Genomic DNA, 14,729 nt, shown 5'->3' with positions numbered 1-14,729 from the left:
GTTTTAAACCACTGTTTTTTCTCTACAAACCCTTAAAAATAAACATTACACACACACACTTCATACCTACTAGGATGGCTCTGATAAAGATGGACAATGACAAGTGTTGGTGAATATGTGGAGAAATCAAAACTCTTGTACATTACTTGTGGGAATATACTGCAAAATGGTACTTTCGTTTTGGAAGTTAGACAGCTCCTCAAAATGTTAAACACACAGAAACTCTATGAGCCAGCAATTCCACTCTTAGGTATGTACCTAAGAGAAATAAAAACATACATTTGCACAAAAATTTATACATAAATGTTCACAGGATAGGGTTGTTAAAAAGTGAAAACCCAAATGTCCATCAATTGATGAATGGATAAGTAGAATGTGGTATACAAAGGATTATTATTTGTCAATTAAAAGGAATGCAGCACCAACACATGCTACATCATGGATGAATCTTGAAGATATTATACTAAGTGAATGAAGTAATAACCCACATCTTGTATTATTCATTTTTATGAAATAGGCAATTCCATAGAAACTAAAAGCAACATCAGTGGTTGCCAGGATTTAAGAAGAAAGCGAAGAGAGGGGAGTAATTGCTAATGGACAGTTTCTTTGGGGGATGAAAAATTTTCTACAATCCAATGTACCAATGGTTGCACAACTCTGTAAAGCTACTAAAAACCACTAAATTGTACACTTTAAATGAGAATTGTATGGTATGTGAATTACATCTCAAAAAACACACTTTAAAAATTTGAAACATGGGCCTCCCCGGTGGTGCAGCGGTTGAGCGCTGGTTGTGAAGCTGCCCGCAGTCTCTGCAGCGCCAGTTCGATCCCCGGCTGCTCCCAGGCCACCGGAGGAGGGTCCCACATGGCGCGCAGACCTCTCCTGCCGCCCGCTGCTCCCCTCAGCAGTGTACTTCGGTCCTTCTGCCTGCTCTGCTCCCCGCTCTGGCTCTGGTGAATTCTCTCACCCTCTGGCACTTCTGACTGTACCCACTGCTTGTATAAATAAATAAATAAATCTTAAAAAAAAAAAAAAAAAGAAACATTAGAATGAAAACCAGAATAGAGACCAATAGAGAGACCTATATGAATTTGACTATTGAATCTGACTACATGAAATGTTTCATGTTAGCCCAGAATAAAAAAGAGCTAACTAGCTGTATGAAAGAGAAGGAACTTCAACTGTGACTGATTGCATTATTGGGTGGGGTTTTTTTTTTGTTTTGTTTTGTTTTGTTTTTGTGGGACCCTTGCCAGCGGCCGGGGATCGAACCTGCGCTGCAGAGGCTGCACGCAGCCTTGCAACCCAGCGCTCAACCGCTGCACCACAAGGGGAGGCCCTTGCATTATTGGTTTTAATTGCTCACTCCCCGCTCCCCCAATTTATTCCTTAGTCAGCTCCTCCTACAAGAGGGACATTGTTTGGTTTTGTAGCTCCTCTGGTGGGTTTCCACCATATGACTGCTTGAGTGGAAAGAATGAAGCAGAAATGGCAGCGTGTCAGTTCTGGACCTGAGCCTCAAGAAGTCTTGCAAGTTTTTGCTTGCCCTCAAGTTTTTGCTATGCCTCTGCCATTGCAGCAAGAACTTCCCTGGGTGGGTGTTGCCCAAAAGGAACACACAGGAATCAGAATCACCAAGCTACCTGATAGATTTAAAGCAAGAAACAAAGCTATCTCAGTCAACCTCCAGGTCCTTGAGAATATCTGAATGCTATTTTAAGCCACTGAGTTTTGGGGTAATTTGTTATGCATTATTATTGTGGAAATAGCTAACGGCATAACTAATTCTCTCAATGTATTTTGAAAAGGTACCATTAATTAAGGAGTGATTATTAATCTAGGTGGGTTTGGTCTAACACCTTGAATAATAGTGTCATTTATTCAAAATAAGAAAGTAATCTATATATCTTGGATGGTATTTGATGCTTGTCCCTTGAAGCCCTAAAACTGAGGGCTGACAGAAATTTAAGATATCACATACTTTTTCATCTTACTAATTTTCTTTTTCAAGGTTGTTATTTTAAAAACCAAATGTAAATGATACTCAGTTTAATAAACTATGTGATAAAGATGAACAAATATAATACATGTCCTCAAAATTTTACAAGGAGAACAAGGAAACATCAGTTGAAAGACGCAGAGGCAAAGTGCAAAGGGACACAGGGGAGGGCCATCTAGGAACAAAGAAGGGACTAAATCTTGGCTTCGGGACCCCTGCCACCCACGTGTATCCATGCCATGCATCATCCTTAGGCCTGCAGGTTTTTCTCACCACTGCATAGTGTGCAAAAGTTCAAAACCAAAACAAACCCCTAGCCCCTCCCCCCAGCTTATGGCTTGTGCCTATTTCAAGTGACTAGTTTATTTAATTCTGACCTAAGATTGAGGAACTACTGTATTTATGAAATTTAAAATACGCACACACCAGGCCAAGAGATTTTTTTCCCTTTGAGAATATTATTAGAGACAAGAAATGAGTTGAAAGGAAAAAGCCTTTCAGAAACAGAAAAAAAGATGAAAAAACAAGTTTCTATTTAAAAAACAATTAGTGCTTTTAAACAAAAGTTTAAATACAAATAATGTGAAATTATGAAATAGTAACAAAATAGAAAGTGTTAAGTTGCTCAGAAGTCAGTTTCTTTATACCTCAAAGGAAGTTGCCTGCAAAATATTTTCATTTGAGTACATTACTGATATTTCCCCCCAAAGCTACTTTGCTAACTGCAAAAAGATTCGTTTCTCCACTACAAATAATAATACATTTCACATATTTAACAAGTGCCTGCTTGAGAGAGAAACTTTAAATGAACTGGTAGCAGTTAGTCTGTGGTCAACTTCAAATAAGACTGGAGATAACTGAAGATAACTACTCTAAAAAGCCAATGGTACACTGCAAATATCTCCCCTAGTTCTGTTCTAGGGCTGAGTCATTTTCTCTCTCTAGGTGCTATATGGATATTAGGAAGTTAGGCGAATTTTGCCACAACACTTGACCAAACTTAACAGTATCAAGTTTATATGTTCTTCACAGAACAGTGGACATTAGGTAAGTTATTTTCTCTTCCATGTTGCCCAAGTGCCATATTTTTAGGAAGGCATTCTTTTCTAAAATACACCTACAGTATACAGCAACATTCACTTCTAAAATACTGATTCTTTGAAAAAAAAAAAACAAACTGAGCACCTATTAAGTATATATACTTGTACTATGAAATTAATGACTTTGACCTCACCCTTAGAGAGCTCATGGTCAAGGTGGGAAGATAGTCCTACAAGTACATTCAATACAAGGTCAGAGGAGCCTGCCCTATGACACCATCAGATGAAAAAGTACAGGAATTATGAGCCCTATTAGATGGCCCTGAAAGGGCAGGACAGTGTTTCCATTAGATCTTCAAAGATGGGTAGGAGTCACCTGCTTAAGATTTGAGAGAAAGATTAGCCAGATGCATGGATCAGCTTAAATAACAGAGGAAAACAGTGAGTAATTCCTTGGCTGAACTAAGTATTATAAAGAAAACATAGGTAAGTAAAATTACAAAGTCAGATTGTTTTGAAAGTCAGACTCAAGGTGCTGAGTTTTATACTGTAGGCAATTAAAAAAAAAAAAAAGGCCACAGGACATTCAAATACAACACAATCTGAATAGTGACCATGTGAAGACCTAAAGAAACAAAGACTAAATATATCCCAACTATTCATTTCTATTAAGTTCTCTTTGCAATTTTTTTTAAAAAGACATATTTATTTTTTTTAGCTCTACAAAGAGCTGACAAAACCCAACAAAAACAAAGTAAATAACCCAGTCAAAATATGGGCAGAAGAGCTAAAAAGACACTTCTCCAAAGAAGAAATGCAGATGGCCATTAGGTATATGAAAAATATTCAACATCACTTGTAATCATGGAAATGCAAATCAAAACCACGAGATACCATCTTACACCAGGGAGAATGGTACATATTATAAAAAGGTAGCAATAACAAATGTTGGTGAGGATAGGGAGAAAAAGGAACTCTCCTGCACTGCTGGTGGGAGTGCAAATTGGTCCAACCACTATGGAAAGGTGTATGGAGGTTCCTCAAACTGGTAAAATGGAGCTTCCATATGATCCAGCAATTCTACTTCTAGGTATTTACCCAAAGGACACAAAAACATTAATTCAAAAGGTCATCTGCACCCCTATGTTTATTGCAGCACTATTACAATAGCTATGGAAACAACCCAAAAGCCCAAAAATAGATGACTGGATCAAGAAGATGTGGTATATATACACAATGGAATATTACTCAGCAATCAAAAAAAGATAAAGTCATGCCATTAGCAGCAACATGGATGGAGCGGGAAGGGATCATGCTCAGTTGAAATAGGCCAGAAAGAAAAAGAAAAATACCAGATGGTTTCGCTTACAGGAGGAATGTAGGGGATCCAAATAAGGGATCAGTTAAAAAAAAAAAGTAATTATAATAAAGTAAAAATCAACAGGCAACTAACTATAAGCCAGAGATATTTTTCAGGTGGGAAGGAGGGAGCTGTATCAAAACAGGGGTGGGACGAGCACAAGGGACTATGGTGATGGTACACGGGTGAACTAGTGGTGGGAATTTCATGGGGACTGTATCAGAGATGATAATGCATATATTGTATAAAAATGAAGAATGATGTAAAATTATATAAAATAAAAAATAAACTTTAAAAAAAATTTATTTGTGTATACAAGAACTGGGGTGTAGGCCAGAGGTGCAGGGGATGGGGGTGATGGTGGTGAGAGGATTCACCAGAGACAAGAGTGTGGAGCAAACAGAACAGGCAGATCTACTGAAATACACTGCTGAGGGGAGCGGCTGGCAGCCAAGACAGGAGAGGTCTGCTGTGCCATGTGGGTTAGCTCCCTGGCTGGGGATCAAACTCATGGCTGATGACTGATAGCACTGAGACTTTAACTCCTGCCCCACTAGGGAGCCCTGGCCTCATTGCAATTCTTAACTGAAATCCAAGTAAAAATCTTGAATCATATACAACAGAACAATCTCTTTTTAAGACCAATTTCTTAGTCTCCCTGCCTTCAAATACACAATTCACTACCTTATTTAAAAGCAAAAGGTCTTTATGACCCTGCTGTCTTTATCAACCATCCTGCTCTTAAGTCTTTCACATCTCATTTCTCAAACAAATGGTCAATATCCAAGGGTGCCTTTATTTTGTCATTACCCGGCCCAAATTTGGTTTTCACCCTCACTACTCTGATCTTTGTTAGGGCACTTTCAGTAATGACTTCCTTTGTAAATTCAAGTCTGTTTTTTCTCTCCATTCTCTTTGAACCTTGTAGCTTTTTTTTTTTTTAACACCTCTGATGCTAAAAATTCTGTGCCTTTTCTTTCATCTCCATTGCACTTTCCTAACTGTCCTGCATCTGATGGAGTTTCCTGTGACTCCTTCCTCCCTTCTCTCAAAGGTGAGTGCCCAAGTCTGCACTTGCAGGCTTCCATTCTCTCTCCTCTATACGCTCCCTGCTTAGTTAACTGACATCTGAAATCTTTAAAGTTTGCATAGCTGTGGTCTCAGGTGGTATTTCTGTGTTATCAGTAGATTGAGGACCTATGAAAGTTATGTTTGAAAATATTTTTAGATCTTAAACTTTTTAAGGTATTAATGCTTGTCCTAATCAACGACATAGCTAAGAGAATTTCTTGTCTGAAACTAAGCAACAGTAATATTGGTAACATTTTTGCAAGCATTTTAAAGAAATGTATGTAAATTTCTGGAAGTTTATAAAGTCAGAGCATATGGTCAAAGGTTTAAAAGTTAGGGCGATCAGACAAGGCTGGATGATTCAGGCAATTTGGAAGGTCAAACTAGAAATTCTGGGCAAAAATTAAGAGACGGAAACAAGAAGACAAAGCACTGTTCTTAAGTCAGAATGTGTATACGACCAGGTTGAAGAAACAATTAACAACACTTTGCCACATGCTCTTTTTAGGTCATGAGAGAAGCCCAAGCCTCAGGTTCTCAGAAGAAGGAAAGTGGGTTTGCCAGTCTGGATTTGGCGTGGAGTGAAGAAACAGATAAGAAATAGCTAACAGCCCCTCCTCAGGCATTTTAGGGCAGAAGCTGTTCCTGTGCATTCCAAAAGAAAATCAAGACAAGACTAAGATCATCCCTTCTCAGGTTAGTCCTCCCTCATCTGAATAGATGAGGAAAACAGCTGAGCAGATTATTGGGAAAACTCTTCAAATGCTCAAAATAAAACTGTTATGAAAACCTGCCTCTAGTCAATTCACATTTTTTCATCTTTGTTTTGCAGCAATGAACTATTAAACTTGTGACTAAAAGATGACCTTATAATACAATTCAAAGGTAACAATCTGCCAATGACAATTTGCAAACTTTCTTTTAATATGGCATTATTTGGACAGCTAAGTAGAATTCTCACTAGAATGGATGACTCAAAGTTTAAAGGGCAGTTAAATTATGAAACAAAAAGAAAAATCATTTCTGTAATGAAGAACTCCCGCAAACCTACATGATTTACAATGTAGAGAACAAATAAACTTGCTTTCATATTATACTTAGCAGTTTGCAAACATTTTCACACACATCTCAATGAATCCTCATAACAATCCTGTGCTTAGTAAGAGAGCCATAACCATGGTACAAAATACAATCTGGGATTAAGATGAGACTGGGTCACAAATAAACCCAGAAGAAAACTGTTCTTATTTAAGATTTTCTGATTCAAAGAATCAGAACAGAATTAGATCCTCATACCTTAGGATTTCAAAAGAAAATTTAGTGAGATTTAAGAAAACTTAATATTTTTAAGTGATCACTTATATTCAACGTAATTAACTATGTAAAAAACAGCCAGGGCACACCTCCACTGAAATGCACTTTCTTATTTTTTTGAATTTTAAAAAATTTTTTAACCTTTTAGTGGCCTTCACTATCAATACTAGAACTCCAAAACAGCGATTATCAAAATTTCCTACCAGGTTAGAGTGAATCTTACAAACCAAGAAATGGGATTTTCTATAAGGTCTTATTAGGCTAATAAACCATATGCATTGACCTATTACCTTAAAAATATTTTCAAACCTAACTTTTTGATAGGGGCTGATGTTATCAGGACAACTTAGTGGGGCTGTTTTATTTTAAACTGTGGTCCTCATGAAACCTATTAACAAAATCTGAGAGGTAACAATTCACTGCAAGGATCTTGGGTACTAATTGGATCTGTTCTGTAAAATCAAATTTGGTCTCTTGGAATCCATCCCTGTAGACACTTAAGACGTTAAAATTACAGAAAAGAAATATTCTATATACAACTCTTTAAGTAAGGATTAGAATACATGCTATAGGGCCTCCCCGGTGGCGCAGTGGTTGAGCGCTGGGTTGCGAAGCTGCCCGCGGCCTGCGTGGCACCGGTTCAATCCCCAGCTGCTCCCCGGCCACAGGAGGAGGGTCCCACATGGCGCGCAGACCTCTCCTGCCGCCCGCTGCTCCCCTCAGCAGTGGACTTCGGTCCTTCTGCCTGCTCTGCTCCCCGCTCTGGCTCTGGTGAATTCTCTCACCCTCCCGCACTTCTGACTGTACCCAGTGCTTGTATAAACAAAACAAACAAACAAACAAACAAATAAATAAATAAAACATGCCTCTATTAAAAAAAATTAAAAAAAAAGAATACATGCTATAGAAAGTCAAAAATTGCAAACGTTTCTTGATTTATACAGAAAATAGAACCAATACTTCCTTTTTACTCCTAAGAAGGTACCATCAAACTCCAAAAACATTACAGAATTTTAGAATCAAAATATACTTAGGGCTCTACTGCCAGCAAGAGTAATCTTACGGAAAGTTTCAGATGCCAAATATAGTCAACACTACGTGGTTAGACATTCACTTCTTAGGTTATCTCTTGATTTTTCATGAGCTAGTTTAATGAAACAGATAAGAATGATGAAAACTAAATTTATTAATGTTGACATAACACAATTATATTATGTAATTTCAATGAATAATTGAAACAATGATATATGCATCTGTAAAATAAAATTATCACATAGAAATGTTTTGAGAAGTGCATGAATATCAGGCATTTTAGTTCATAATACTTCTTGATAAATTACAGGCTGATATGGTTACAAACTCTTGCCCTCCCCCAAACACTTCATAACAAACATTGAGAAAAATTATTTCAATGGAAATTCATGGTCTTAGCTTTCGCTAATTTTAGTTTGATCACCTATCACCAGCATCCCAAAACATTACCACAGCACTTCAAATACAGCCAAAACAGGTTTTAAAAATAATAAGCAACAGGGCCTCCCTCCCTGGTGGTTTCAAGGGGTTAAGCATCAGCACTATGAAGGTATCTGGAGCTACTGTAGCACGATCCCTGGCCAGGGAGCCACCCACAAGGCACAGCAGACCTTTTCTGTCTCGCCTGCTGCTCCCCTCAGCAGTGTATTTCGTCAGTCTGCCCGTTCTGTTCCCCACTCTGTCTCTGGTGAATCCTCTCACTCCCCACACCTTTGGTCTACACCCCAGCTCCTGTCTGTATAAATAAATAAATCTTAAAAAAAAAAAGAACAAATTAAAATCTGCAATGCTAGACACACATTTCCAAATAATTTCTCTCTGAAAAACAGATGCAAAGATGACTATAATCAGATGTGATCACAACGTACACAATAAAACAACACTAATCCAAAAGTAGAAGTGACTTCCATTAATTCTAGAGACCTGCTTTGTTTTTCATTCTCAGGTTTAGCATTATTTACAAATACCTGACAGAACAATGCCCATTATCACAACATTATCACTTCAATGTAACGCAGTCCTTAGATCCTAAAAATTTACCATCCACTTTTCCTATGCCAGACACTGGATTTCTATTGAAACAGAAATAATTACCCTGCTGTGACTTTTTTAGTTTACTGTCTGTCGTCCCTCAGAGACACACAAAACCAGACCATGAAGAGCTATACTAAGGGATTTGGATTTTATTCTTTGGCGAAAAGCCCTTTAAGAGTTCTAAGCAGCGAACCGACAAGATGACTTTATTAGAAGGCCACCTGGGAGAATGGTCATCATCTGGAGAATGGAGGGGACCCGGTGAGGAGATCAAGGAACTCAACCAAAAGATGGTTGGTTTAAGGACAGTGACTGCAGAAGAGGGACAGATTCAGTGTCAAGATTCTTGTCAAACAATCCTGACTTTGAACCCTTTTACCATTTATCTCCATGGACTAAAAGTTACTTAAACTCTTTGAGGCTCAGTTTCATTAGCAATGCTTGTAACATCCCAGCACATAGAAAACAGAAAAAATGATGATGATGCTACCTTGACAATGAAATTCATCTGAAAGAGATTTACATGGTCTGACTTCCTTTATCTTCGACACTAACCCTAACAGAAGTAATTTTTAAGAAGATTCAAGTGCAGTTATATACAGTACTGCATTAACTCCATGAAAAAACAACTGTTTTTCAGAGAACTTAAGGCAAAACAACTTCATAAATATACACTAAGCAAGGTGTTTTTCTCAAATTAATAAGTCTAGTTTGCACCTTCAATGTGTGTTTTCACATGCATTTTTTTTACTTCCTCTGTGTTTATAAGTAAAAAGAATATAAGCAAAATCTTGTAGTTCAATCCTGATAAAGACTGTGGTGTTACTACCAATTATTTTAATTTCTTCTGTCAAGTCTCATTTAAAACTTTATTACAGTGTAGCACCCCTCATTCTCACAGCACTGGGATGCCAGTAAACTGGGTGTTAAATGTTCTCTTTTATAAAATATGGATTATGGACACTCATCTATGGGTAGCTTCCCCTTACACTTAATATTCTTTCAACAAAGGATGAACCACCCTGAAAATCTATCATATTCAATTACTCAATATTACTAAGCAGGAGCTACCAGCAAGACAATGTTCAAGGCACAGTAGGAAGACAAAGGTTAGCCTAGCAGCATCCTTATCCCCAAGGAGTTTACAATCTAGTGACAAGACTAAGTATCCACACATGAAAAGAAAGGAGTGATGCAGAGAGAAGTACAAATATTAAAAATAAAGATATCACTTTCAGTAGGGTGGTGAGAAAATGGAATTTGAATTGGACCCTTGGGTTAACAAAATGTTGAGAGAATTTGCTGAGAAGAAAGCAAGCACAAGAAACCAGAGAACAGCATGAATTTAGTTGTAAGTACTTTATTTAAAAAGCTTTTTAGTATGGAAAATGTAAACAGGTAAAAGTGTACAGAATAAAATAATGCACCTTTATGTACTCATCAATGAGCTTCAGTAACTACCAACTCATGGCCTATCTCGTTTTATAATATACATGTCTTATATGAAAACCCTAAAAGAACCTATTTTCATGTTTTACATTCTTTACTGACTCCATCCTCAGACAAATCTGTAACGTCACAGTACTAGCCACAAGGTTGACTTTTCCTAAAGGCCAGAGACAAATAAAATGCAAGTCTATTAAAAAAAAAACCAACCAACTCCAAGTGAACAGTGACAAAGATATTGCAAAATGATAGATAATCCCAAAACCAGTTTGCATATACTTAAGGAATACCTTTTCCATGTTTATATTTCAATGAGAATGAACAAAAAAATGGGAGATTTCATGCCAAATAAAAATATCACAAGCATCTAACACAAATCACTTGGTCTCCTGAGCCAGCATCATCCTCTACAAAACAGGGAAGATCATCTAGCTAAAGGATGTGTGAGAATTAAATGAGTGTAAATTAAATGCCACACATACAAGTTCCTTGTGTTAATACTCAGTTGACCCATGAAGGACTGACTAGAAGGTTGCCTGGCTTCCCAATCCTTTCCCTTCATACACCACCCTCTCTTAAGATGACGTGAGAACTTTTCATTTCAAAACATGCTAAAAGCAAGGAGCTAAGCATTCTAATTCCAAGTTTCTTTGCCATTAAAACAAATAAAGGGAGCTGAGATAGAAGGAAGTACTTTAGTAGGATAAATCTTGTAGACTAACTTCACAAAATAGTGTCCTCTGAATTAATAGAGCGAACAACACATAGAGGTAGTGTATGACCAAACCTACTAATACTCTCATTTTCCCCATTTCTGTGTTTATTCTTTCTACATTAGCACAGTAACAACAGCAGGGCAGCCATCAGCACCTCAGGTGAGCTAAAGTGTAAGCTCAAGATGAGTTAGTTTCCACAAAGCATGACAGAAGCACCTTCACCTCCAGTTCCCACTCTGCCGTAAGAAAACACTCCGTATCACTTGCTGCTGAGAGGCAGTCCACTGCTCCTCTATCAAATCAAACACCTTTTAAAAATACACACGCTGTCACAACTGTTCACCAAGACTTTAACTCTGCCTGTAGTGTCTTCCCTTCACTCTGTTATCTTCTTTTAGAGATTGTATATGTCGAATACATCACTGAATTTTCCATTTGAATTGTCTTCTTCAATTACTAATCCTCTTTCCATATGTGCTGACACACTGGGTTCAACTCTCACACTCTACCGTTTGCCAGATGCCTTGGCGAGTTCTTCATTTACTCCTTTCAGTCTATAGAAATGGTAATTCCCCTATTTTGGAGGTAAGGAAAGAGGTACAGAGAACTTACTATCTTGTCCAGCTACGAAGCACACTAGGGGTGAACGGGCCGTCCAGACCAAGTCTGCCAATTCCAAACGCCATGTGCTTTCCACTCTAGCGCACTCTATTCTATGAAGGGAAAGCCTACAGTTTTGTTCCAAACCACATTTCCTTCCAAGAGTAAACCATCTCCCAACAAGCTCTCTAGATTGCAGCCAGATTTTCCAACCCCCCCTCCCCGACAATCTTCCTGTGCTTGCTTCCACGACCTCCAACCATTAATTCCTACCCACCATCCAATTTCCACTCTTCACGGATGGGATCATCATTCCTTCAAGCTCTCCTGCAAATATTTCACCTCCGCGTGCCAACCCCTGACACGCCTTTCTCAGGACAGGCAGGTTCTCTCACGCCATAAACTACACAGTAGGCTTCTCATTCCTTAACAAGCCGCTTAATAACTTTAAAAGTCCCATAAAAATGGGCATAACCTCCTTGCAGATCTTGCATCTCCATCCTTGACACCGGGCCACTCCAAATTCGGCGGAACCAAGTACCAACCCTGAGAGAGCGTCAGCCCATGCCCACTGTCCCCGACGACCTCCTTTGCAGAATCTGGTTACCCAGAGAGGCTCCCCTCCCACCCTCCTCACGAGGGGCTTCCCTCCCGTTCCGGAGACGCTGGCCCGCGGTGCTTTCCTCCCTCACACCTGGGCCTCTCCCCCGCCGGGTCCCAGCCCACCCCAGCCGCCCCCGCTGAGGCGGCTTCTCCCCGTTCTCAACTTCCAAGTCGGGCCTGTCATCACCTGTTCCCCACGGCGCTCCCCGCAGCCCAGAGCCCACCTTTGCCCGCGGCCGCCCCTCCACCCTGCCCACCCGCCCGCCCGGGAGCCGCCCCCTCAAGTCAATTCCAGGGTGCGGGCAGGATTCGGCTTCCCCCGCCGTGGGCCTCCCACCCCCGGGGTCCAAGGGCCCTTCTCCATCCCCTGCTCCGCCCCCGGCCGGATGACACCGGCCCGGCCTCCCCCGCCCTCTCCCTGCTCGGACGCCGGGTCCCCGCCGCCTCCCCGGAGCGGCAGCCGCCCCCTCTGGTGGGGGAGCGGGGGGCGTGCACCCCCAACCCGCGGCCCCACGACGCGCACCTGTTCCTCCTCCTCGCACCCCCCACCCCGGCCCCGGCCCCGGCCCGCCGGCCGCGCCCGCGCCCCGGCTCCCACCCCGGCGCCCGCGCCCGCACTCACCACGAGTAGGTCTGCTCCGCCATGGCGCTCACTCGGGCTCGCCGCGGGCTCGGCCAGGCCCGGCGGCGGCGGCGGCGCGGAGCTCGGCCGGGAGCGGAAGGCGCGGCCGGGGCCCGGCGCTCGCTCGTCAGGGTGCGCGGCGGGCCGGCGTCCGGGAGGCGGCAGGCGGGGGAGGCCGCGCGCCGGGCGGCCCCGCTCCCTGGGCCCCGGGCGGGGCGGGCTCCGCGCTCGGCCTGCCTCACCGGCGGCGGCCGCGGCGGCTCCGCTGCGGCTCTAAACCCAACATGGCGGCGGCGGCGGCTGGAGAACAAGGGAGCCCCGGGGCGGGCGAACGGCGAGCGGGCCCCGCGCTCACTGCGCGCCGGGCCGCGGGAGCGCCGCGCTCGGGCGGCGGCGGCGGCGGCCGGGGGACATGGCCGGCGGGCGGAGGCAGCGGCGGCGGGGCTGAGGGGGGCGCCAGGCGCTGAGGCGAGGCCGCTCGGCTCACACCCGCCGAGGGGAGGCGAGGGGGGCGGGGCGAGTCCGGGCCCCTCGGTCACGTGCCCAAAACACGCTCACGTGACGCGCGCCCCGCCCCTCGCGCCGGGCACATGCGCGGAGACGGCGGTTCGCGGTGCGAGGCGCCCGCGGCGCGCGGGGCTCGGGGCGGTGGGGCTGCTTCCGCCGCCGGGGCCGCCCCTCCCCTCGCGGAGCCGCGCCTCGGCCCCGGCCCCGGCCCCTCCGAGGAGCTGCGGCGGCCAATCGGCGGCCCCGCGGCGCGTCCGCGCGCTGCCGCTCAGCTGTCAGCTGTCAGTCAACAGTCTGCGGGCCGAGGGTCCCCAGCTGTCAGTCATCTGTCGGCCCGCGGGCAGAGCGCTGCTGCAGCGCTTTGTGGTTTGGTCCTTGTCCGCCCGTCCGTCCGTCCATCCATCCATCCATCCATCCATTCATTCATTCATTCATTCAGCAAATAATCCGAGCAGCCAATCTTTATGGCGCCCAGGCTCCGTGCCACGTCCTCGGGGTGCCAAGGGGAATACCCCATCCTTTGCTTCATTTAATCAATCCATCAACAGATATTTATTGGGTGCTGATTCTGAATCAACTCATTTCTGGGTCTCTGACCTCCTTCGTGAGGAAGAGACATCGCCCATGCTGTAAGTGAAGATAATTCCAGATGCTAAGTATGAGGATGTTAACAGAGGTTACTAGTACAGAGTGGGCGGGGGGGCATCTAAAGGGGGTGGTGACATTTGAACTTACACCTCAAGGGTGAGAGGAGCTGAGCAAAAAGGCCTCACCGGAGCAGTCGACGTGGTAGAGCTAGATGGGAGACCAATGGTGAGTCTAGGGCTTAGGGAGAGCAAGGAGAGAGAGAGAAACTGAGCCCTGGGCACTGGGGGATGATTCTCTAGGAGTGACTCAAGCGGTCTGGAAAAGAAAAGGCATCCTGGGTATTCTAGGAAGAGAGAATGGCATGAGGCAGGCCTGAAGATGTGACAGTTTGGGGTGACATGATTTGTGCCGGGGGATGTTTCAAAAAGAAACTGAAAAGCTGCATAGTTTGAAGGGTCTAGCCAAGCCTCCTTGCCAGTTTTTATGTTCATGAATGAAAATGGTCAGTGCAGCTACAGGTTTTAGAAGTCTGCCTGGGCAACAGTCATACTAACCCTCCTGGACCCCCAGTCTCCACAGGGAGCAGAGCACACACGCCTGAAACCAGCACACTCAAGCTGCTCTGTGGTTTGCCCAACTGCAGGCCAGGATTTAGCTCTGCTCCAGTTTCCCAGGACCTGCCCAGGCTTATGGGGAATACCACGCCCTGAATCTATCTCCAAATGGATCAGTTGGCCACTGCCCATACACCTGCCACTTGCCTGTTCCCCAAGGGGAACCCTTTAATGAG

The 14,729-nt window shown here is 43.4% G+C and overlaps 1 protein-coding gene across 1 annotated transcript in view; it reads right to left on the bottom strand.

The window, feature by feature from the left end:
- Positions 1 to 12,906, bottom strand: part of SPPL3 (signal peptide peptidase like 3) — a 107,190-nt gene extending 94,284 nt beyond the window's left edge. Inside the window, exon 1 of the mRNA XM_037511031.2 lies at positions 12,845 to 12,906. Within this exon, the coding sequence (XP_037366928.2) occupies positions 12,845 to 12,867 (23 nt within the window). The 5' untranslated portion in view covers positions 12,868 to 12,906. The remainder of the gene's footprint in view (positions 1 to 12,844) is intronic.
- Between the last annotated feature and the right edge of the window lie 1,823 nt (positions 12,907 to 14,729).

This window comes from Talpa occidentalis, unplaced genomic scaffold, assembly GCF_014898055.3.
Source record: "Talpa occidentalis isolate TD23 unplaced genomic scaffold, MPIMG_talOcc4v2.1 talOcc4.14, whole genome shotgun sequence".
NCBI lineage: Eukaryota > Metazoa > Chordata > Mammalia > Eulipotyphla > Talpidae > Talpa > Talpa occidentalis.
The sequence above is the reverse complement of the archived record's forward strand: the minus strand, read 5'-3'. Positions and strand labels throughout refer to the sequence as shown.